Consider the following 24,158-nt stretch of genomic DNA (forward strand, 5'->3'; position numbering starts at 1 on the left):
TTCCTTCTTTATTTGTGTAAAAATACCTAGCCAGTTTTACATAAAACGTTAAATACCGAACGCTTATTTTGCTACTTTTTCGGATTAGTAAAATGGAATATCGATTTTTTTCAAAACATCGGGACTTTTAAACCTCCCTAATGCCAATGGGGTAAAATTATCGTATTTCTAAGATTTTACAGCAATTAACAGGTCCCGAACTTGCTTATCGAATAGCCTGATACTTGTTAAATTAGTTTTTGATAACTACAGACAGAAAATCATATTTTAAAAAAATAATAAATTGATTAATTAGCAACAAGATAAAGATAGACAAAATAAAATATGTCATGTATTAATTTGATTTTTATATAAGCTGAGACTCACGAGTCACAGAAAGTAAAATTCCACTGGATTGTCAACTGTTAATACAAGTTTTTTCTGTATTTTTTATCTAAAAGTGACCTGTACCCTGACCCCAGCGATATAGTCTGTGAAAGTACCTCTACACTCCATAGTGAAACGAATAACTTTGAATTTGACAGTTCCCACGGGCTTTTCTAGTGTTAATTTTATTAGGTTAGCAACTTGCGACCATGCTGACGCAATGCCGTTAACAATAAAAAAAAATTGTTTAGAAAATTATTCATAAAAATATTTATTAATAATAATGCTATGCAGTAAAATCCAATTGGTTTGTGGCGTCTCAATAAAAATCCACTTTGGTTTACTGCCACTGTGTTTTTTTCTGGGAACTACCATGTAAATTACCCATTTTTTACATAATCAAATAGAAGTGACACATATTATGTATGCACCGAATCTTTAGAGAAATAAGTAAACATAGATAATATATCAACAACAAAATTCAACGTGTCGCGGAAGATTTCAACAGAAGACAATGACAGAAAATATAATTTACCTCTGAACAAAAAAGACAGACATAACTGTCACTGTCACGAATGCTCTCGATTATACAGGGTGAGTCTTGAATAACTGCAAATATTGAGTGGTATATTTCGACATTTTCTTGTATATTTTATAAAACTTTTATTTAAAAACACAAAACTGTTAACAAAAAGTTTGGTTAGATTAGAAATTGACAGATTCGGATGACGTTGTCAAATCGAAATTTTCGTGTATATTTGGTTGCATAAATTTCCATCATATTTTGTCAAAGTCGGAGAAAGTAAGGTTAATTTTCATATTTTGTAATATATATTTTTCCAAGATGTTTATAACAAATATTTTATTAAAACGAGTGAAAAGCAAGTAAGTTTCGCACACCTTTTTAAGTAAGTTAATAATTCTGGGCTTTGTTGCTTTGTTTTTTAGAGATATTATGGTCCAAATGGAAAGCTTGATAACTGGCCACAAATTTAACACAATCAGACCAAGATTAGCAGAGAAATTGGAGTTAGTGAAGTTTGATCCTTGGCGTAAGTATTTAGCTTTATAGTAAACAGTTCTTTTTATTAATTTTCTGTATTTCAGTTCAAAAAGAATCAGTTTATAGAGAAAAGAAGAAAGTACGCAGCATGTAAAAATCTATTTGTTGTAGTATATTGTTTGAGATAAATGTAAGAACAGACAGATTTAAGTTAATAAATATATATTTAAATTATTAAATTGGACAATATTTAATACTGTAAAAGCTAACAATAATTGCAACGGTTCCTAAATTTACATATATAGAATAAGAATACTTGTAAAGCCCCGAAATCTTACGAATAGAAACGTGTAAAAACAAGACACTTGCGGCCTAAACACAGTGTATCTCCTAAAACGTTAATAATGCTATCCATGAAGCCCAGCTTCACAAACAAAATGAGTTTAATCATTTTCTATCAGCCGGTCTTGTATAGGGCTTTCCCCCATTTTTCTCCCACTCCTTGTTGAACTCCGTCTCCAGAATTTCGGCACCTCTTTTTCTAGTCAACCCTGTTTCTTCCAGAGACAGTTCGCACATCTGCATATCATCCTTTCCTAATAACAAAAAAATATATATAGAAAAAACAGGTTAGAAAGTCTAATAAAATACAAACCGGCAACAAGCAGGATAGCTTGTTTATCGGGATGCAGTTCCATCTGCCTCGCCACGTACTGTCCATCGAAATGAGCGTACCACCAGCCCCTTTTGTTAGGATCACCTCCGGGTCGTTGAAATGGGATTTTAAAGTAACGCTGAGAGCTGTGATCCAGGACGGCTTTTTGGGGCAACCTCGGAGTCTTTTGGGCGGATTCCAGCACCGAGCGTGGGGCTCTCTCATTTTCGTCCATTACAGTACGCTTCTTGTTCTTTGCCTTCCATGCGTGGTACACCTTGAGTCTATATTTTCAAATTTAGAGGTTGTTTACAAGCATTTTCTTTTAAAAAATGTCTATATCTACATATGTGGCGGATTTGTCTCTCCAAAAAAAATCCCATATGAGTATTTCGCCACATCGCCAAGCATTTTTTTGTTCGTTAGGCAAATTTATTTATGTTTACAAAAAATAACTAGTAACACTCACCGGAAAAGTCTAGGGATATTACAATTTTATCCAGCCATCGTCAGTAATTTTATTTTTTTGCATTTCTGATATACTGAAATTAAAATAAACAAATAGTTTACAGGACGTATTGGAAATAAAAATGCGAAATTTACCGATTTTTTAAAATTTGCCTTGATTTTTATTGAACTCAAAAAAATACACACATTTTTTTTAATTCTAAACTGAATTAAAAAAAAATATAAAACAATTTTTACTTAATAAAGGGTATGGCCTCCCGCCTCCTCTACTGTTCATTACAGCCCTACATCGTCCCTCCATGCTCCTGATCAGGTTGTCGATCTCTTCTTGAGGTACAGCTTGCCACGCTGCATTCACGGCCCGAACCAGATCCCTACGAGTTTCACGAGGCATACCCTTTCTCAAAATTCTTCTTTGGACCGCGTTCCATACGTGCTCGATGGGGTTGAGGTCAGGAGATTGTGCCGGCCAGGGTAAGATGTTTAATTGATGAGCATTGATAAACTCACTTACCACTCTGGCTGTATGAGGCCGTGCATTGTCATGCATGAGAATGAAGTTTCTCCCAAAATCATTGGCATATGGTAACACGACAGGCTCAAGAATTAAATGACGATATGTTTTTCCTGTTAGAAACCTTTCAAGAAAAATGAGATCAGTTTTTCGGCCTAACTGGACTCCTCCCCAGACCATAACTGTTCCACCTTGATAAGGGTGCACTTCCTGAACATGATCCAACCAAATAAGATTTCCTGGTTCTCTCCATACCCTAAGCCTTCTCGAATCCGGATGAATTCCAAAGCGTGACTCATCCGTGAAGAGAACATTGGCCCATTGTTTATTCGACCACTGAACATGATCTTGAGCCCACAAATATCGTACCTCTCGATTTCCTCTCGTTAAGGGTTGAGCTCTCCAGGGGTGTCTGCTTCTTAAGTTGACCTCTCTTAATCTATTGCGAACAGTGTCAGGACTAACGTTTACATTATGTGTTACCTGGAGAATCAAACTAAAAGCTCTGGTGCTGTAAGAGTCGGTCGGCGTCGAGCATTTAATTGTAAAAAATGATCTTGCTGAGGGGTAGTAATGCGATGTCGCCCTGTGTGCCTTTCAACAACATCACCACTTTCACGGTAGCGTGCACTTAATCGCGATATTACACTTTGCGTTGTATTTAATGCTCTAGCTACGTCGATTTGGCGCATTCCAGCTTCGAGCATACCCATGGCCCTTAGCATTTCGTCTCTGTTAAGGTGTCTACGCTCCATAATGTTTAATACTAAACAAAGTTATTTGAATGAATTCTGGTCAGTTATCATAAAACATAGCCAGTACAGGTTAAATTCGAACAATTGATGCTAGGTGCTTTTTATACATTTGAGAAAAAATGCACAAACACTTCTAAAAATATCCCAAATTTAGAAATAACTAGTGTGACTACTTCGTTTCAATCGAAGTAGAAAGAATCGGCCTACAAATATATGGTTGTTTATTCAAAACATTTATTTTTAACTCGATAATAAAATGATATCCCTATATTTTTCCGGTGTGTGTAGATTTTTTTGCAGTGGCGAAATAACCATATAGGATTTTTTTTGGAAGATTTTCTTTTAAGTCTGGCTATAGTTGGAACTTACCTACGATGGAATTCATGTCTACATGCTTCCAAAAGTTCGATGTCGCAAGAAGTGTTAATCGTGTCTCGTAGTTCCGAGTACTTCCATTTGGACAGGTCGTACTTTCCTTTGGCTTGACTAGCTTGCTGCGCTCTGATAGCATCGGATCTTGATTTTTTTATTAAAATTATTAGTAGAAAGAAAAAATATTATGCGTTTGGCTGTTGTAAGTAGCTATGAATGTTACTTATGGTACCTTTGAACTATTGCTGACTAAGGGTTAGTAAATATAAGAAATATGATGTTATTTAGACCATGTACCGTATGATCGAAAAAAAAACACAATCAAACACGGCTGGAAAATGACAATCGACGATACTTTTGGCGATAAATAATATTTATAATTGATTTTTTTAATTTTGAACTACACTATTTAAAAATCTTTTTACTCAATATAAAAATAAATCTTAAGGTATTTTGCCGGTTACAACGCGTATTTATGTAATTTATATTGGTTAGGTCACCGAGTAAAGATGGTCTCTAGTTAGTACATGGTCTAAGGTTTGATTCTAAAAAAAGGTTATTTGAACTACTTCTACTTCAAATTAAACCAAAAGGGAATTTACCACAAAAATTATCAAATTGTTTGCAAAAAGCACTGATTAGAAAGACTAAAGAAGGATCCTACTCTAATTTAACTCCTGACACTCTGTCTTTCCAAATTCGTTCGTTTTGATAAAACCAATTATAGATCGAAAAAAAAACGGCGTCCAGTTGACGGGTACACGCTAGTTTACATATAAAATGACAGCGATCTTCATTTCTTAGCCATCGTTGACGCCGTTTTTATTTTCGATCATACGGTATTAGACTCCTTCCTTAGGCCTTTTATTCAATTCAAATGCAAAAAAGGCTCTAAAATTTTCTAATACAAAATCATACAAATTCTATTAATTTTGCCCTCAGGTGACGTGTTTTATGTTGGCCACGAGACACTGTCTAAAAAACTTTTCTAGTTAGAACATGGTCTAAGGTTTGATCACAAAAAACAAGTTTTTATACCGTGAAAACGACATACTCACAAACAGATTTTAGTAGTGACTACAAAAGCAAAGCTCCGAAATATACGGGGTTAGTTTAAAATAAAAAAAAACAGACAATAAAGTGTGCGCAATGTACCTGTTGAGTTTGAAGGAGGCGCGTTCAGAATCAGTCCCGTTGAGTCCACTGCGGTGTCATGGAAAACAAGAAGCATAGACATATTTTGACATTTTTAGATAGAGACTGCCACCCCTATTTTACAATATTTACAGTATAAAGTGACCGAAAACGTAGAGTTTTAGGTTCTTAACACATTCTTTTACATGATATTGATCCCAGAGAAATAAGTAACTTGGAGAAACCAGTAAAAGTAGAGGAAATGTCAGTTGAACACAAATTTATAAAATGTATAACACACATTTAAAGTAAAAAACTCAATTTTAAGTGTATTTTCTTCCTTGTTGATGTGGCAATACAGGGCGTAGAATAAGTTGTGACATACATCTTAGGGAGTCTCTATGTTTACTTATTTCACTGAGACAATAACAAAATATAGCACAAAAAACATCAATTTAGACAAATTGAAGAAATATTTGACATATAACATTAAAATTAGTGTGTTCAGAGATATTGATATTGACCACTTTTATTTTTTTAGATTTATTCTTGATACAAGTATGAAATAAAATACTGATATTTTAAATAGATTATTAGCTAGATTGTTAAGATACAGAGAGACTTATAACAAATTGTAAGTGTTGGGTTCGTTGAAGGACTATTAGAGCTACAATTTAAAAATATTTTTACAAGATAAAGAGTGTCCCAAATAAATAAAAAATATCAAAGTTGTATTTTTTTAAATGGAACACCCTGTATATTATTACATTTTTAGTTTCTATGATTAAAATAAAGGTAAATTGGATTAAGGTTTATCGCCCTTAAACCTTACCGTTTTTGAAATATTTTCAATTTTGTGAAATTGCAGTAAAAATTTTAAGCCTTCATTTCTCCAAGGGTATCGAAGTTTTTAATACTAAATATTTACTGAAGTTTAATTATTGATCAGTTATTGTGTTGCAATAATAAAAATAATACTACCTCATACAGAGCGTCTAAAAATTTATTTTAAATAATTTCTAGCTTTAAACGACAATAATTTGTTTAATTTAAACAGAACACCCTGTATATTTTAGGAGAATCAGATGCAAAATTTAGTTGTCCATCAAATTGTATTATACCATTTTTACCTATCCCTTCAAGTTTTCGTAGAAAATGCATTTTCTTATAATTTAGACCCCATTTATCAGTATACCTATGGAATATTGACATTTTAGATTGTTTTTAAAATAACAAATGTACAGGTGCTCAAAAAGATAACATTTTTTTTTCAAAATGTGACCAATTTTTTGGTATTTATTTACTCTGAATATTATTGAAAGTTTAATAATTATAAATGGCTAATTATTGTGCTTATAAAACGTCAAATACAAGGTAAATACTCACTTTCTCACAAGGGGAGGGCTCTCTTCGAGCTGTCCATTGCTCTCTTGCGCGAGTCTAAGTGCCAACTCCCTGTCCTGGCGTTCCTGTTCCAATTGTTCCTGGTACTGCCGTTCTTCCTGTTCCATTTTTTCCTGCTGTTGCTGCAGTTCTTGTGCCAGTCTCCTATCTGCCTGTTCCTAAAGCAAAATCAAGTCCAAATACAGGGTGGTTCAAGAAACATGAGCCATCTCCAGTGGGGAGATTCCTCACGTAAAAATAAGGTCGTATCTTAGCTACAGGGGGTTAAGGTCTTCATTTTTTTTTTTCGATTTATTGCAATTTGAATGAAATTTTAAGGGTAAAAGCACAGAATATCTAGCTACGCAACAGAAGCCTCGTTACATGTATAAAATTGTAGGTAGCAAAAGGAGACAGGCTTTTAAAGTATGTGTATATTTTAAAATGTAGTGTATATTAAAAATGTATATGTTTTGTAATAATATACTTAAAACTATTTTAATAGCCAAAGGAATAATTAATATAAGTGTATCTGACAAGAAAAGAAGAATAGAAAGAAACACATACTGCATTATACACAATAAAAGAATGGGATGCCAATTCAAGTCTTTTGAATCTGGCAACTGTGCATATTTAGCCGAGCTATAAGGCCGTCGACGAGCCGTCGATCCAAAACCGAAAGTTCAAAATTTCTAATTATATTCTGATTATGATATTGTCGCGCCATCTAGTATTCTATCTGTGCAATTTTAGCTCTTTCATTTCGAGTATTTTTCTGTTGCGTAGCTAGATATTCGGTGCTCATGATTAAGCCGCCACTGAAAATTATTAAAAAAAGACTGTGCTGCAAACCTGTTTAAGTCTGGCTTCTTCTTCAATCTTCCTCTTTGCCTCGATCTCAGCTTTTTTCTTTCTATTTTCTTCCTCTTCTCGCAGTTTACGTTCTTCTTCCTGTTTCTTCTTGTTTTCCCGTTCCATTTCTTCCTGGATCTTGCGCAGTCTATCCTGTTCCTCCCTGATCTTCTGTTCTTGGACTTTCTTCTCTAACGAACCCATTTGCTGGTTGATTTTCGCGACCAGGTTGTTGTAGAGGGATTCGACAGTCTTGACATCGATTTTGTCGTCTTTCTGTAAAGTAAAACTAGTTATTTTCGATGATTCTCGTCGAAAAATGAGGTTAGATTGACCTTGATCTTGTCAATAGCTGCGGAAACCTCGGATTTTAGTTGGTTGATACCGTTGGTGGATAGATCTTTGTCCTTTTTCAATTGGTGGGCTATTCCTTCCAGTTTTTTCAAGTTCGCGTCCAAGGCTCTGATGTTTTTGATGGTTTTTATTCTGGCGCCGTACTTTTTCTTTACTAGATACCCTCTGATATTTTTCTGGAGCAAAACCAACGCTTTGCGGCGATACAAAATTTTATTTTTCACTGGAACACAGACAAAATATACATTAACAAAATATTTCTCATTAAACTTCTACCACGAACGTTATAAATTCGTCTGTTTAAATTGTTTCTCTCATTTTTTTATTACCGACTATTTTTTATACAGTCGCAGTTTTATGGAACATTGGAACTACTAAGTTTTTTGAATTATCGAGTCTACACTGCTCTACTAAAAAAATAGATGGGTAATTAAAGATTTATTTACGTTTTTTAAAGTTATTTAACAATTTTAACAAAATACAGGGCGTTTTAAAAAACATGTGCCATCTCTTGAGGGGAGATTCCTCACGTAAAAATTCTGCGTGATTTAAGTGTGATTTTTGTTATAGCGCTTACTTTTGATCACGGTGAGCGCGCAGAACTGCGCCTTGATCCACCGCGACTTCACCAGCCACTTCTTCACGTGAGCCACGATGCTCTTCAAACTTTCCGGATCAGACTTCATAATTTTATCAAACTCCGCGAATTTTCCAGGCCTGAAAAACACCCTGGTAATGCCGAACTTGAAATCCTTGTCTTGTAGCCTGAGGCTGTGCAACATCGCCTCGCAAAACGTCTTTGGAGGCAACTGCTTCAATTCTTTGGGCAGGTAATCTTTGTACATGGAGTGAAGGTCTGTGAACGGTGTTCTGCTTGGGAACCCGTGTTCCATCAGTTCCAGAACCGACGTCATTCCGGAACAGGTGAGTTGCATCAAGCTCAGACTTCCTTCGAACTGGAGGTCGACCATTTTGTTGTTGGGTTTGATGCAACGGATGAAATTGGTACCCTAAAGTAAAAAACAATAGAATCCTATTTGTTGGAGACATTTTGGGACGCCCTGTGTATGATATAGGGTTACAAAAAATCCTAGATCATATTTATACTTGCGTGGATAAATCAACGCCATAAGTTTAGCATTAAACAATATGTCTCCAACATCATGACATGCCATTTTCAAACTTTCTTTATTGCACTTATGAAACGTTCAATAGGTTTGTCTTTCTCGAGTACCTTACTTTGCGCATGCGCATTAAAAGTTGCACGTATTTCCAAAATAATCACAATTTTATATGGTTTAGAATAGAAAGTACAAATCAGAGGTATAGTCTGTAAAACGAATAACTTTGAATTTGACAGTTCCCGCGGGCTTTTCTAGTGTTAATTTTATTAGGTTAGCAACTTGCGGCCATGCTGACGCAATGCCGTCTCTAATAGAACAGCCTAGGAACGAGATTTATGACGTCACACTAGTTAGATACTACAGATTAATAACTATGTTGTATATTTGTTCAATTCATATATATATATAATATATATAAAATATTTATATTAATAAATACTTTGGCAGATAAACTATGAACCATACAAATGCAGCAAATGTTTTACAATATGACTGAAATCGTACTCCATAGTTAATGTAGATAGTTTTTGTGTTAAAAATAATAATTTAAAAAAATATGTGGTCATCTTTTGACAAGTGTATATTAGTTTATTAATTGCAGTAAACATTATAATATATAAATAAATTTTGTGAATGCAAATAATAATACATCACTATTAGTAGATATTGAATGATTTTTGTTAAATTAGATCGATTTTCGAACCCCAAAATTTAAAATATATTTTACATTTTACCCATTATCTTATGTACCACCTATTCATTATTTGTATATTGAAAAAACATTTGCTGCATTTGTATGGTTCATGTTTATTAGCCAAAGTATTTATTACAATAAATAGGTATATATTATATTGTATTTATTAACTGTATATTATGTATATTTCATGTAAACTATATCATTTTTAAAATACAAACCAAAAATACGAGGAATAATTATGTTTCCATGTTTCTCCAACATATTTAATAATCCGTATTATCTAACTAGCGTGACGTAATAAATCTCGCTCCGTGGCTGTTCTAATAGAGACGGCATTGGTCTAATATTTAGAAATGTCAAAAGCTGATGACATTTTACTTTTGTCAATTATGACATTTCGTGTTGATTTTTGCAAGAAGAGGAAGAATTGTCACCTGTTTTATTATTTTCCTTTTCTATTTCACGAAAGTAAAAAGAGTTACCTATCTGATTCGTTCAGGCTAGTTCAGGCACTCAATTTAAAGAATATCAGTAACTTTTTTGACAGAGGGATTTTATATTTGCCATGTTGGTAAAAAATAACGGTCAAAATTCAAAGTTATTTATTTTATAGACTATACAAATTATCTAGGCAAATTATACATTGTTGTGGAAACCCAATTTTCATATGATTTTCATTGTCATCATATTGTCATAATCTTATTTCCATTGTGTAACGACGCTTGTTTTTTACGTTTTTTAATTTAAAAATTGTATTAATTACTATTTTATCGACCGCTTTTATACAGCCAAGGATGCAAGTGTGTTCAGTGAGAAGTTAATTTTAAGTTTGTGAAATTATATTTGTTTTTTTTTCGTCGGACTTTGTAAATACTCTTCTAATATAAAGGTCCCCGAATTATCTTTTCATAGGCAAGTAAAGTATTCAGTTGTTCTTTTATTTATATTAAGCCACATGCATACTTTCTGGTTAGATTTCCTAAGAATATTGATATTCGTACGGAGTGGCTAAATATATTTTTTATATAATTGAATTTTTGTGACATTCAATTTATTGTTCAAATATAAGCATTTTACAAATTAAATTTTTCAAAATTAATGTTCAAATTTGGCGCGTGGACTAGGTCCTCGACAAAGATAGATAGAGGCACCGCGTGTGCAACAAAAAAAGAAGATAAATGGAAATCGTTGATAAGTTTGCGACAGTTCCCATAGTGATTTACTTATCCACGTAAGTATCTATGATCTAGGAAAAAAATATGATAAAAACGTACGTTACTTCTCAGCTTCTCCATCAGTTCTTGTAGCTGGCTTTTGAACTTGCTTCCCACACTGATGAAGGTGAGTTTACCTTTCTGCGCCATTGAAGTGGAGAATAAATTTTGTATAAGCTTGTTCCGGCTTTCTTGTATAATTCCTTCAAGAGAAGCGTGTAAAGCATCGTTGTTCTTGTCTATAAATTGTTTCTAGAAGATTCAAAATAGGCAGGTTTAGATTTAGAACATTCGTAGGAAATATTACTGTAATTATGCAACCAAACATATGCCGAATCCTAAGGGAGAGAACATTAGGACCCGGTGTATTGTTAGTTGCATACTTTTTGCCGATATTACAGTACTTACTGTCTGATAACAAACTGCCCCGGCAAAATGTCTGACTAGAAACCCTTCATCGTCTCTAATACTGCGATGGGCTTTGAGTTTGGACGATCTAGGTAATCCTAACCTAAAAAAAATCTCAAATTTCAAAAATTTCCCAAAATTGGCCTGTTTAAAACAAACCTATAGCTTTTCCCCCATTGTTTATGTACTTCTTCAGTGAAATGAGTGTAGGCCGGCTTAGGTAGTTTAGATTCCTCGTCTAATAGGGTAAAAATACCCTGACTTTTCGCTTCAATGACGTCAATACAGTCCTGGTTATCTGTGAATTTGATTTCAGGCACACTGAGACCTTCTCTCTTATACAGTTCTTGTTCGAATTTCAAAATGCGTTCGTTGAAGAACTGTTGAAGTTTTTCGTTACAGTAGTTGATGCAGAATTGTTCAAAACTGTTCACAGTGAAGAATTCTAGAAAATATATATTTTTTAAATTGAGAAAAATGTTAAAAAAGCTGTTTTTCTTTTACCAAAGCCTGCAATATCGAGGACACCAATATAGTAACTAGAAGTTTGAAATGGAATGCTCTGGTTGATTCTACTGACTATGTAATCAAACAAATTGCTGTAAACAGCTTTTGCTAAGGCATCTCTGGCGTTGTTTGCTTCGTGGATTTTTAGAGGAACCCTGGGAAATATGGAAATAAGTATACATAATACTCATAGCATATTTTTCTTACATTATGACAGTTCCTTTGAGTCCCCCTCTAGCACTCTGCATAACTCTGGAAACCAAAGCTTGTTTCAACTCATCAGCTTCGATTTCCAACAATTTCGAAGCAATAAGCAACGATTTTTCGCCGTTGGATGCAACCTTACAACCCCCTCTAGTATCATCAGGATTTTCTTCAAATTCTGTTCAAAAAACACAACTTTTAAAGACTGACATCATAACAATATTTCGTCAAAAGATACTTGCCTACATTTCCTAAATGCAATACAGCAGCCACTGTTAGATAAACCTGTTGTCTATCCGTGTCCGACATGCCCAAACGTGTCAGTGCCACGTCAAGTTCCTTGAAATCGCTGACATCGTCAATGAGGATGTCTTTTAGGGGCCCCTGTTTCGCGTGAGCTGAGCTTTTCTGACCTGCAGTTAAGCCCTTTTCAGTGGCAGGCTTCGTAAAATATCTGGTACAACCGTGTTTCAGATACTGAAAACGAAAATTCGAACAAAAAATCAAACTCAGTCGTAAAAAACTGATATTATAACATGAAACTTAATTTTTGAAGTTTAGATTTAAATCTGGCGCCAAAACAGAATCAATATAACATCGGTAAAACAGATTCCTGCTTGAATTATTTACCTGTTTCAATACATATCGAATAGATGACGCTTGAATCGTCTGACATTGTCAAACATATAAAAGATCAATTCTAATTTTAGAAATACTCAACATAAAATGCTGTGTTAGTTATTATAAGGGGAATAACCTTATTTCTTGCTTCAAAATAAATTTTCTATAGTTTATAAAAGCATTTATGCGAAAAACACCGTAATTTGAGAAAATATACGTGAAATTGTAACTAGGATCGATTTAAGATCGATAAAACAGATTCCTGCTAGAATTAATTGCCTGTTGCTTTGAGACATATCAAACAGATGGCATCTGAATCGCCAGGCCATGTCAAACATACAAAACATCAATTCTGATGGTTTAAAAATACCCAACATGAATATTTCTTTAGTTATTTCACGAACCTTGGCCTTATTTATCGGTTTAAAATGAGTTTTATATAATTTAAGAATATATTTGTAAAGAAAAAAACGATTTGAGCAAATATGCATGAAGATTTGGATGAAATTGTACCCAGGCTATACCTGGGTAGCTGGGAGGCTGCTACAGACACAAATATCCTTAACAAGTACCATATAACGCACATTTTAACAGTGGAGACTAGCCCATTGCCTAGATCCATCACATGTTTCAGGCATATTACCACGAAATTTATTGAAGCTCTGGATTTACCCAGCGAGGATCTTCTGAGTCATTTTGACGATATATATGCTTTCATTGAAAAAGGTTTAAACACAGGAGCTGTACTAGTACATTGCTATTATGGCGTTTCAAGAAGTGCCACGGCTGTGCTGGCATACCTCATGAAAAAGTATGGTTGGAGTTTCTCAAAGGCATTCCAAAAAGTCAAGTCTAAAAGAAGATTTGTTTACCCAAACGAAGGGTTCGCAGCCCAGTTAAAGCTTTACCAAGATTTCGGCTGCAAGATTGACAGAAACGAGAAGAAATGTAAGCTGTTCAGACTAAAACTAGTGACAGAAAAAATCAAGGAAGGTCGAAACATTCCCAGGAATTTCTTGGATTTAGTTCAACCGGATCCAAAGAAATTTACCGACTCGTTCAAATGCAAGAACTGTCATAGAGCGCTAGTAGCTAAAATAAACCAGTTTCCGCATGAAGACAAGTCACGTGAATGTTCGAAAATCTATTTTGTAGAGCCCACATCGTGGATGAAGGTAACTGAGTTAACTAAGGGTGAATTATACTGTCCCCAGTGCAGTAAAAGGGTGGGAGCCTTCAATTGGCTCGGTTGGAGATGTAGTTGCGACTTTAAAATGACGCCAGCTTTCTATTTAGATCCTTCAGAAGCATATTAAAGCCTACTAAGCTTAAAACATCCTGTATTAATACAGTAGTTCAAATGTACCGCCAGTTTTTTTTGCGTAAATCACATTACTCGATGTTGCAAACCAGTCTGAGCGTCTATATTGTAATTCTAATGCAGTTCTGCAAATTAGTTCAAACGTAAAATACAAATCCTAATAAAAAAGACATACCTAGATTAAGACAAAATATCTATGTTGACTTATTTCTTTATGATTTATTTATATAATATAATATGTATTTTGTTATACTTGAATAAATTTTCTTTGTAGTTCATCAAAACCTGTTTTATTTAACGTAAAAGTACTCACATTGAAATCGTCCGGCTTGGTGAGTCCTAATTTTTGTCTTAAATCTGCCGGAGCTCCCGCCATCAACATATAAAATATATGATAGCTCCTTTCTTCGCCATGTGATGAGCATATCCTGCTTTTTTCCAATAAATAATGTGAAATATGACCGCCGGCCACCTGGAACTTGTTGTCGAAGTGCACCTCGATAAATTTACCGAATCTCGAACTGAAATAACCAAAAAACACCTTATACAGTAGTTCAAATGTACTGCGCGATTTTTAATGCAAGTAACAAATTGATCGAAGTATCTGAGCGTCTAGTATTAATTTCAACAAAACCCTAAGAAAAAATTCAGTTAGTTCAAATGTACCACCCACATAATAACAGTACATTTGAACTACTCTACAGGGTGAATTGTTTTATAGCCGCTCGATTTGTTCGTTGCTGTGTATTTTAATGAGTAGTTCAAATGAACCGCATACCTGTTATTGTTCCTGGTGGTTTTCGCGTTACCGAAGGCTTCCAAAATTGGATTTGCATCTAGGATTTTCTGTTCAATGGGTCCTGCAGCGCCTCCTTCGCATAAATACTTCAATAAGTGTTTGGTGGACTCTGTTTTACCCGCTCCGGATTCGCCAGAGACTATAATCGATTGGGACTGCTTGAAGACTCTCATATCTCTAAACGCTTTGTCGGCTATAGCGAAAACGTGAGGAGGCATCTCACCCAGAGATTTCCCTTGGTAGGATTTGATTGTTTTGCTGGAATACAGCTCGGGGATGTCTTTGTAAGGGTTGATGGCTATGAGTATATTTGCTACATACGACTAAAATCGAAAAAAAAAACTTAAAGTAGTTCAAAAATACAAATGTATATTAAAAAAACTTACATAAATTTTGTTTTTGTAGTACCTAGTACGGATGTTATTTAGAAGAGAGCCTTCGTTTAAAAACATCATTTCACCTAAAAACAACAAAAAAAATAGAATTTTTTATAAAATAAACCGAAAAATTAGATATCTTACAGTTATCATCGTAATCTCTGTCTTTTTCGACGTAGGCTCTGAAAATATCGCTAAACGGCAACACTCTTTTGGGATATTTCGGGTCCAAGGGGATCACTTCGGCACCATCGCTCGTTATCTCGGAAATCCGCCCCAAAACGAAGCCTTCCGTAGGGTCACGAGCCCACACCGTGTCCTCCATGGCTCAATCTAAAAGAAAAAAATAAAACCCTTATGAATAATCTAATTTAAACAAAAGCGGGAAAGAAATTAAAAGTGTCGACGTTAGATAACCAGACATACAGTTTCGATCAATGTTTAATAGGTAGGCAACTTAATATACATAAACCATTTCAAAAAATTCAAAATTTGATAGTTTTAACTCTTTCTTTTATTATAAGGTGTTAAATACTAATAAACTTATAGTAATTTCTAATAGATATAGCGTATAATAATGGTATATAAATGTACTATAATGCATAGGTTCTGTAAAGTAATAAATATTAACTAGTGAAAGTAGTTTGTGTCGCATATTATCCTTGGCGCGTAATTTTTTACTTTTATGATTTAAAAAAGTTCTTTATTAACGACTACTTGTACTCGTATATAACATTACAGCGGAAATAATGCAACTATTAATACTGTTATGGTCATAAAACAACAATGGCAGAACATAATGTTTAAAAAACAAACAAAAATTACGCAGTATATACTTAAAAATAGGGTTTAACGAATTTTTCACAGAATAAAAAGATGTTTTAAATTAAACTACCATTAATTAGAACTGTTTCCGACTTTCTTTTGTTTATAATCAAACGATTATGAAATTTTCCATCAGAGTTTTTCACACAATCAATTTATTTTGTTTGATTTAGAATCTAATATTATATTAGTGTTAAGCTGTGGTTTTTATATTTTAATAATTAACTGTGATTTTGTAAAAATATTATTAGATTTATTATTAGATTGGTTAGCATTTTAGACACTTTTAAATGATTTATTTTGGTTCAAAAGTGCTTTATCCAAGGACTTTTTTCTTTTAAACTGTTCTATAAGCATAGGACTTTCTACCAAAAAAAAAATTGCTAAATTCATAGGTACTTATACTTATAGCAGATTTCAGTTATTCTAAAGTGCGAAATTTGGAAATTACGCGTTTCCGCAGGAAAATTTGTGTTTTCTGTCGTTCACAGTAGCTTTTTAAAGACAAAAATTTATTTATTTTTCTAATAACTAATTTCAGCTAAACGAAAGTTGACCCCCTAGTAGTGTTGCCATACACTAAATCAAATGTCGAAACAACAAAAACTCTCGCGATTTCTACTATAGCGACACCAGAATTCAGAATTTAAACGAAATAATTTCACGGTTACTTTAACATCAAAACTACCTAAGTAAAAGTAAAATCTACAAAGATTTCTCCTCAAACTCTCCGACGTTTTTGTTTGGCGGAATAATTTTTAAATGCACCGCAAAACAAATATTTTACCAGACTGGATATACAGGGAGGTCCAATGCTCCGAAAAATGATTTATTATTGTTTGAGATCGGGACCATAAAATCAAAAATAAATAAAATAGTCATTAATATAAATATAACGTAATTCTATACAGGTTTTTACCCTATCTAAATGTCAATATTATTCTACAAGATTATATTATATGCATGCCTGTGTAAGTAAGGCTTCTTTTAACTAGAGTTGAATCTAAAATCGAAGACTCTGTTTATCGAGTCAATATATTAAGAGATTTTTTTTTTAATTTATTTATTCATAACGAATTTATCAGTTATTTGATTTTAAACATTGTGAATATCATTACTTTAATTATTATAAATTCTTATTGTTGTAAAAAAAACCTTTATATGTCGTAATATTTGATAATATGTATTCAATAAACAGTTAATACCTTATCTTGCTCACTAAGATTATTATTTTTATTGTACAAAATCAACTAAAAATACATATCAAAAAATAGATAGATGATAAAAATCAAGTCTACTTCAAATATGCAATATTTCAATATATTTATGTAGCTTATACAGGGTGTTTTAAAAAACATATGCCATCTCTGGTGGGGAGATTCCTCACATAAAAATAAGATTTATTTTTCATATCAACATAGGTTCGATTCTGCTTTGTTTCGTAGCTACGGGGTGTTAAAATACTTTAATACCAGTTAGAACAGAATAAGACCCTGTAGTACATACAATCTGTCTTAAGAAGTTTAGAATTATACCGATACAAATATAAATTTATTGAACACACCCTGTACCTAATTAGTAATCGAAAAAGCTAAAACAGACAGACTGCCAGGCCAGCAGATGTCCATCGACCTACTGCATACAGGATGAGACGGCAAATCACGGTCAGGGTGAGAAGGCCTGCCTAGCATCAAGTAATGCAAGCCTTAATTTGGAGAAAAGAAGAAGAAAAACAAAAGAAAATCACGCGGAACGTCCAGGCCGTCTAGATCTCCAACAACTGTTAGCTAATTATTTCTTTAAAGGAGAAAGATTGCGAGATGATTTTACTGTTAGGTTCCTCGTTGCAGTATTGCGATAAATTCAAAAGATTTGCGTTTAAAATTAACTGAATTCAAACTGTAATTAAATTAAAGTGCTTTCTAATTACTGTAAAAAAAATTTAAATAAAAAAAATCAACTGTCTTTTTGTTACTATTTTTTTATTGCGATTTTACGAGTCTTCTTTAAGTGACAACATGCGGAAGCACTCTGAAATGATAGGATTTTATATTTAGAACGTCCCTTTCGCGTAAAAATGAGGTTGACGGCCTGTCAATGGATATAATGGGCCCTTTACAGGACAAATATAATGGTTTTGGACGAGTCGAAGAGCCTGAAATGTCATCTATTTTTGTCTGAGGGTGGAAGTATTACAGGGACAAACATGCCACGATGCCAGATTTCCATTTTCGTATTTTTAAAAGTATTTTAAAGAAATATAAACATAAAAAAATGTATTTCAAGTTTCGAAGAATTGAATACCATGAAACTGCTAATTAGAGATCTAGTTAAAATTGATGTATATTGTTTCGTGTACAGGGTGGCTCGAATTCGACGCTCATCATTGGGATTTCGGAAACCGTAAGAGATACAGGATCGGTTAAATGGAGGCAAGGTTGCGCAATTTGATGCTCAATAAAATGCCGTATTGCATTTTGAAAAATTCCGAATACTTCCGAATATATTCGAAAAAAAACCGGAATTTTCAATTTTGTTTTCTATTGTTTCCTGGTTTTATTTGTTAAGATAACTGAAAATGAAAAACTTATTTTCGTGGCCACTTTTTCTGCTCTACAACTCTGTGTGATTAAATATTGACACGTTTCGGCCATCATCAACTTAATTTTTTTTAAATACGGACCTGATTTTTTTTCAGTTTAATTAGATCCTTTCATCATTCTTAAAACACTATATATAGTCACTTTGATATTTGCCGACGTTTCGTACAGAAAATTCCATCACCAGAATATTTTATGCAAAAAAAATAGAAAATAAAAATGCAATACGGCATTTTATTGAGCATCAAATTGCGCAACTTTGCCTCCTTTTAACCGATCCTGTATCTCTTACGGTTTCCGAAATCCCAATGATGAGCGTCGAATTCGAGCCACCCTGTACAGGAGCGATACAAAAATATAAAATTCGCTCAAGAGTAGAGTAAAATATATTTAAAAAAATATATTAGTATAATAAGTAAATTTTATGTGCATGATCTGGCAACGTCCAGTGAAACTATTCGAGTGAAACAAGTAGAAAAAAAATGTTTCCCTAAATCTGGGGAAAAATATAAAATCTGGCAACGTTGACCGGACTTATTCCAGCCCTAACTTGTACAGCTGGTTCCAAAAAGAACGAATACGACACTTTACACATTTTTTTCGAATATTTGGGCAGTGTATATTTATGTTTCAAGTATTTTGACATGTTAAGGTTATTTTGACATTTTATAAAACAACTTTGCTTTTGACAAAGTGGCAAATAAATTTTCCAGAACGTCAGTATGACATGAGTAGAGAAATGGGGGACTGGTATCATAGAATATACTGCCCGAAATAATAAAAATATGTTTTAAATCGTATTGAATTTTATTGGAACCAGCTGTACAATAAACATGTTTTTTTTTTAATAAATCATATTTAAGAAAATATTTTTTTCATTAAAGATGGTGAAAAAATGCAAGGACCGGCAACGTCGACCGGAACTATTCGGGCCTAACATCCGATTTTAGGCCGGAAATCGGCGTTGGAGCGTATGGACAGGCCGGAGACACGCCTGATAACTTGCAACGAATTGTTTGGGTTGTTTTCCCTGCGTTTCGTTTGTTTGGTGTCATCAGACTGTGAACGGTAACAACAATAAAAAAGGGATAATGTCCAGAAAGAAATAAACCGAAGAATATTTAAATGTATAGTACCAGGAAGTATAAAATATTTTTTAAAGAAAATCATTCTGAAATTAGCGTAGGTATGATCGAAAAAAACCGCGTCAGGTTGGCTTGGATATGACGATTAAATGAAGACATTTCCCATATAATTTTAACGTAAAAAACTCATCTCTGTATGCGTACCTAGTTCTTTGTCCGAGTTTTTGATTCTCAGTACTTGTTTAGAACAATATTAAGGTGTATTTCTATAATGATTAATTCCACAGCTGTTGATCGTGGGAGTTGGAAATATGTCTTTGTGCTTTTATGAATGTTCATATACATAATGTATGACTCAACCAGTCATCATCACATCTTACATATACACAGATATACATGGATATCTAGAAGTAGTTCAATTCGCAAATATATTTTTTTAATTTTTATTAAAGTATATTGATACATCGATGAATTAATTTTCTTTTTTCTAAAAATATTTTAAGGCGATGTTTGAATGAACGTTACTTAATTTTAATAAATTATTAGTCATCAAGACCTTGACTTTTTCATTAACACGATTAATTATGGTAATAAGACAATCTTCTTTCATAAATAAATAATTTTTTGTAATGTTACACTTTCAAAAATCTCCTAAAATAGTCTGACAGTCAATTAATAATTTAGTTTAAATAATAAACCTTAACGAAAGTAAAAATTAGTTAAACAGCAGTGTCAGTCAAATAATTTTACCTAATTAAGAAAAAAAATATACCTAGGTATATCACTTTATAATAGCACCACGTATCCTATACATCATGTAAAGCAAACCTTTAAAAGATAAGATAGCAATAATATTAGACAGGGGATTAAACCTAGATTAAGACAGCTAAAGCCTTGATTTACAAAATCCAACAAAAATTCTTTATCTCAAGTGGGTGCCCACATATATTTTTTATTAATAATAGCCAAAATAACATATGATATCATACAGTTATTATTCGGTATAAAAATACACTAGATAAGGTCCAAGACAGGCGAACAGGTGTTATAATGTTTTAAAGTCACTTTATTACACGCGGAACATGAATGAATGCTCTAAAAACTAGAAATATAAACTAGTTTTACCGTAAAAATGAGGATTACTAGAGTGTAAACTCGTACACACGCTATACCGTTAAAATATTTTTTTTCTATACATAGATATAACTTTCAACAAAGCACTTTTCGTGTCCACCCTGTACGCAAAACACGACCAGGTAAACTTGTCTGATAACGTGAAAAATGATAAGGCAAAACAAACTTGTTAACGACATTCTAATTTAATTGAAAAGGATGCTTTTTTATTTGTTTGATCTCAGCCATTGGAAACAAAAAGAATAGGACTGCAATTTGTGGCCAGTTAGTAATAATTGTAAATTACCTTTTGAACAAGTACCGTTATAATTGAACCTAGGACAACTTCAATTGCTTTTATTTAATAGCTTACGTAATAAGCGACAATCTAGGAGGCTGTACCGCTTGTCTTTGTGTGTATTTGCATTTTAAATGCAGTTGCTAACAAAAAAAAACATTGCAATATAACAAATATTGAAAAATCCGGTTGGAAAATCGAAGGAATGTATTCTGGCGATTAATATAAGTGGGTGAGACTTACCTTTAATTAATCTGGTCGGTTTAGCTGCCTTTGTACCTGAAACAATGCACAAAACACGCAACCACCTGTTGTAAAACGATTTTCAACAACACAGCATCCGGAAACCGCAGCTTTTCCGAACTGAAGTTTTTGACAGCACAAAAAAACTTGATTTCTGACTTTTGTGCGACAGATATATCCATCCGTCTCTCTCTCTTCTCCATTCTTCTTCTTTTCGGTGTAACGGTCTCAAGCTGCTAGGATTACACAGAGATATGGAGGAAATATCCCTCTATATCTCTAGTCTTTTTCGGTTTTGCTGGCGTTTGTTGCTCAGTCCACCCGTAACAGCTATTCTAGGTTCTAGCAGTTCAGGCCATAAACCAAAGAAGTGGCTGTACAGGATAGCCCTGGCAACTATAGTTCTATAACCAAACTATTACTAGCTAACTTAACGATTATTTTCTTTAACCACAATTTTAATTTTTTTAAATATTTTTGAGTTCAAAAATGGAAGTTGATAATTTCGTTGAAATTTCTAGCGATTCCAGTAAATCGGACGAAACTATTATAGTACCGAACGACGACATAGACGAAATTGTAAAGAAATACACAAAAAACACCCATTTATCCAAGGACGATTTTCCTTCGACTTCAGCCTCCAGTTCGAACAAGAATTTTTACTCCTTAGACGATTTTTCAGACGAAGACATCAAATTAGAACCGCTAGGGAGCAGGATAAAACGGAAAACGGATGATACTAAAGCGTCTACCTCAAATCCCAGCTGTTCTTGGAGGAACAAGTTTTCTGCGGAAGATTTTTGTGAAGATTCTAACGATATAGAGACAGTATTAAACAGGGTGCGTCAGTTAGAAGAGGAACAATTTCCTGTAGTATCCGAGCATAATATCAGCAAAGAGGTAGAGATGCTTATCAGTGGAGATATGTTTAAACAACATTCAAATTCTGAAGAATTTATCAACAAATACTCTTGGGAAAATTCCTCAGAAGAGAATCTACCAAACTTGGATAATTTTAAATACTCATCAGCTGAAGATGTAGTTGAACCTGAAAAGAAAAAGGCAAAAAAACGTGACAACACTGATAAAGAACAGAAAAAAATTGAAAGAGAACAAGCCAAAATACAGAAAGCCAGAGAAAAGGAACTTCAGAAACTCGAGAAAGAGCAACAAAAACAGTTAAAAGATGCCTTAAAAGTTGTAGAAGATTATATTAAACCTGATAAATGTATGGAGGTAGTTATTTTTTTCACATTCTCTTCAAATTATTTGCTTATATCAAATATAAATGTGTTTTTTAGTACTTAGTAATAAATATTGATACACAATTAGCAAGAAAACCCTATGGTGAGGTCGTAGTGACTGGATTAAAAAGCAGTAGTTATAATTATAAAGTATCCCCACAAATAGCGCCAAATTTTGTGTCATGGTCACGAAAAATACCTACAGTTCAAAATAATGTAAATATCACTGTAATAATATAGCTAAAATATATTTTATTAATTCACATTTTCTTGCAGCTTCTCAGTCATGTTATGCAACAGGAGTCACATTATCTATTTGTAATAGAAATACCTGAATTTGTGAAGCATGTTGTTCAAAAAACACTCATTGTTCTTATACAGTCTTTTATGACCTTACCAGAAGTTAATCATTTAACAATAGCACTTTTAGGTTTACCTAGATTTTTTAATTATTTAAAAAACGAAAGAAATAGAGAATTTAAGGTATTTAAAGTTTTGTTTCCTTGTTATATTTATATTTAAAGCGCTTTATATTGATAGGCTTCAATGCAAGACAGTGAAATACCTAGTAGTAAAAATACTAATAGAGAATTTAAAGATTTACCAACAATTTCCAAAGAAGAAATAGATAAAGAACTGGTAGAATTACAAATTTACTGCAAACATATTTATGTAAGGCCTGTAGACAAGTACGAAGACCTGGCTGCTTTTGTAGTGGAGTGTACCAAAGCTGTAGCTCAAATTCCTCATAAGTAACGTAGAGAGAATTTTTATAGGTATTTTTTTAAACTTAATTATAATTCCAGGGCTGCAAAAGCTGACGTTCTGAGCAGAGAAAGTGAATATTTTTATGGAAGCAACAAAGACTGTGTCAAAGTCGATAAAAACGGCATGGGTTTGGGAAGATTATGGTCTCAAATCATAAGGATGTTTCCTTTAGCTAGTTTAGAGACTGCAGAGGCTATCACAGCTCGTTACCCCACAATGGTTTCATTGCTAGAGGTATTTGTTGATGTTTTACTTATACCAGTCACAAAAAAAATAATTTTCAGGCATATGATCAGTGTAAAACTCAATCAGAAGGTGAGAAATTGTTACAAGACATCGCCGTAAGAAGAGCTGCTGGGCCTATGAGCACGTCTAAAAGAATCGGGCCCGAACTAAGCAGGAAAATTTACAAATTCTTTACTTCAGAAGAAAATGAATATTTATGATATATATATATTTTTTTTAATTTTAATTCTTTTGTACAAACGTTAATATCTTAATTATTTTTATACCTACCAGTCTTACAAAAAGAAAAAAACAGCTTTGTTACTATTTTTTTACCTTATTATACACAGTTGTAAATAAATGTTTTTACTTAAGCAAATACACGTTACAAAAAATTAAGTCTATAAATTATTAATACCATCCTAGATCGTACAGTCTGTAGCAAAAAAATTACAATAAATGGGGAAAATATTAAGTTTTAGATTTTAATTTTATTAGTTGAATTGGAAGACTTCGGTTGGTTAGAAAATTACGCAGTTTTTAAATTTATTGCACTTTCATGCCTCCGTTCATCGGATATACGATTTGCTTGTGATTGGTGTCATTTTATATTTTCATTTCCATAATGA

The 24,158-nt window shown here is 33.3% G+C and overlaps 3 protein-coding genes across 4 annotated transcripts; 2 read left to right on the top strand and 1 right to left on the bottom strand.

Moving 5' to 3' along the window:
• Positions 1-1,574: 1,574 nt before the first annotated feature.
• Positions 1,575-21,441, bottom strand: LOC115881936 (myosin heavy chain 95F). Of its 2 annotated transcripts, XM_030899663.1 has the most exons (19): positions 21,293-21,441; positions 15,273-15,461; positions 15,138-15,211; positions 14,731-15,074; positions 14,266-14,473; positions 12,253-12,487; positions 12,014-12,188; positions 11,804-11,961; positions 11,459-11,744; positions 11,300-11,402; positions 10,952-11,143; positions 8,434-8,866; positions 7,838-8,079; positions 7,503-7,778; positions 6,654-6,829; positions 5,289-5,336; positions 4,131-4,277; positions 2,025-2,308; positions 1,575-1,965 (listed from the first exon to the last, which is right to left on the bottom strand). In XM_030899663.1, the coding sequence occupies exons 2-19, from the start codon at positions 15,451-15,453 to the stop codon at positions 1,817-1,819; spliced, it is 3,711 nt and encodes a 1,236-aa protein (XP_030755523.1). In that variant the 5' UTR covers positions 15,454-15,461; positions 21,293-21,441; the 3' UTR covers positions 1,575-1,816. The 2 variants fall into 2 exon arrangements, with proteins under 2 accessions (XP_030755523.1, XP_030755524.1); XM_030899664.1 differs by lacking the exons at positions 5,289-5,336; positions 21,293-21,441 and having other exon boundaries at positions 15,273-15,453.
• On the top strand, positions 12,967-14,226 carry LOC115881937 (dual specificity protein phosphatase MPK-4-like). The gene has a single exon (XM_030899665.1). The coding sequence runs from the start codon at positions 13,117-13,119 to the stop codon at positions 13,945-13,947; it is 831 nt and encodes a 276-aa protein (XP_030755525.1). The 5' UTR covers positions 12,967-13,116; the 3' UTR covers positions 13,948-14,226.
• A 299-nt stretch (positions 21,442-21,740) lies between the features above and the next one.
• LOC115882048 (probable crossover junction endonuclease EME2) lies at positions 21,741-24,092 on the top strand. The gene is made up of 6 exons (XM_030899872.1): positions 21,741-22,528; positions 22,594-22,752; positions 22,813-23,019; positions 23,077-23,288; positions 23,343-23,538; positions 23,589-24,092. The coding sequence occupies exons 1-6, from the start codon at positions 21,782-21,784 to the stop codon at positions 23,748-23,750; spliced, it is 1,683 nt and encodes a 560-aa protein (XP_030755732.1). The 5' UTR covers positions 21,741-21,781; the 3' UTR covers positions 23,751-24,092.
• The last annotated feature ends 66 nt before the right edge of the window (positions 24,093-24,158 follow it).

This window comes from Sitophilus oryzae, unplaced genomic scaffold (genome assembly GCF_002938485.1).
Source record: "Sitophilus oryzae breed Bouriz unplaced genomic scaffold, Soryzae_2.0 scaffold_1745_pilon_pilon, whole genome shotgun sequence".
NCBI classification, from domain to species: Eukaryota; Metazoa; Arthropoda; class Insecta; order Coleoptera; family Curculionidae; genus Sitophilus; species Sitophilus oryzae.

Bases quoted from the DNA above. Each gene is read 5' to 3' on its own strand.
- LOC115881937 (XM_030899665.1), top strand. From the start codon at position 13,117: ATGCATGAAGATTTGGATGAAATTGTACCCAGGCTATACCTGGGTAGC.
- LOC115882048 (XM_030899872.1), top strand. From the start codon at position 21,782: ATGGAAGTTGATAATTTCGTTGAAATTTCTAGCGATTCCAGTAAATCG. The intron at 22,753-22,812 runs GTAAATATCACT...ATTTTCTTGCAG, and splicing joins TACCTACAGTTCAAAATAAT to CTTCTCAGTCATGTTATGCA. The intron at 23,020-23,076 runs GTATTTAAAGTT...TTATATTGATAG, and splicing joins AAAGAAATAGAGAATTTAAG to GCTTCAATGCAAGACAGTGA.
- LOC115881936 (XM_030899663.1), bottom strand. From the start codon at position 15,453: ATGGAGGACACGGTGTGGGCTCGTGACCCTACGGAAGGCTTCGTTTTG. The intron at 11,962-12,013 runs GTAAGAAAAATA...CATATTTCCCAG, and splicing joins CTCAAAGGAACTGTCATAAT to GGTTCCTCTAAAAATCCACG. The intron at 4,278-5,288 runs GTACATTGCGCA...AAAAAAATCAAG, and splicing joins GCCTCCTTCAAACTCAACAG to ATCCGATGCTATCAGAGCGC.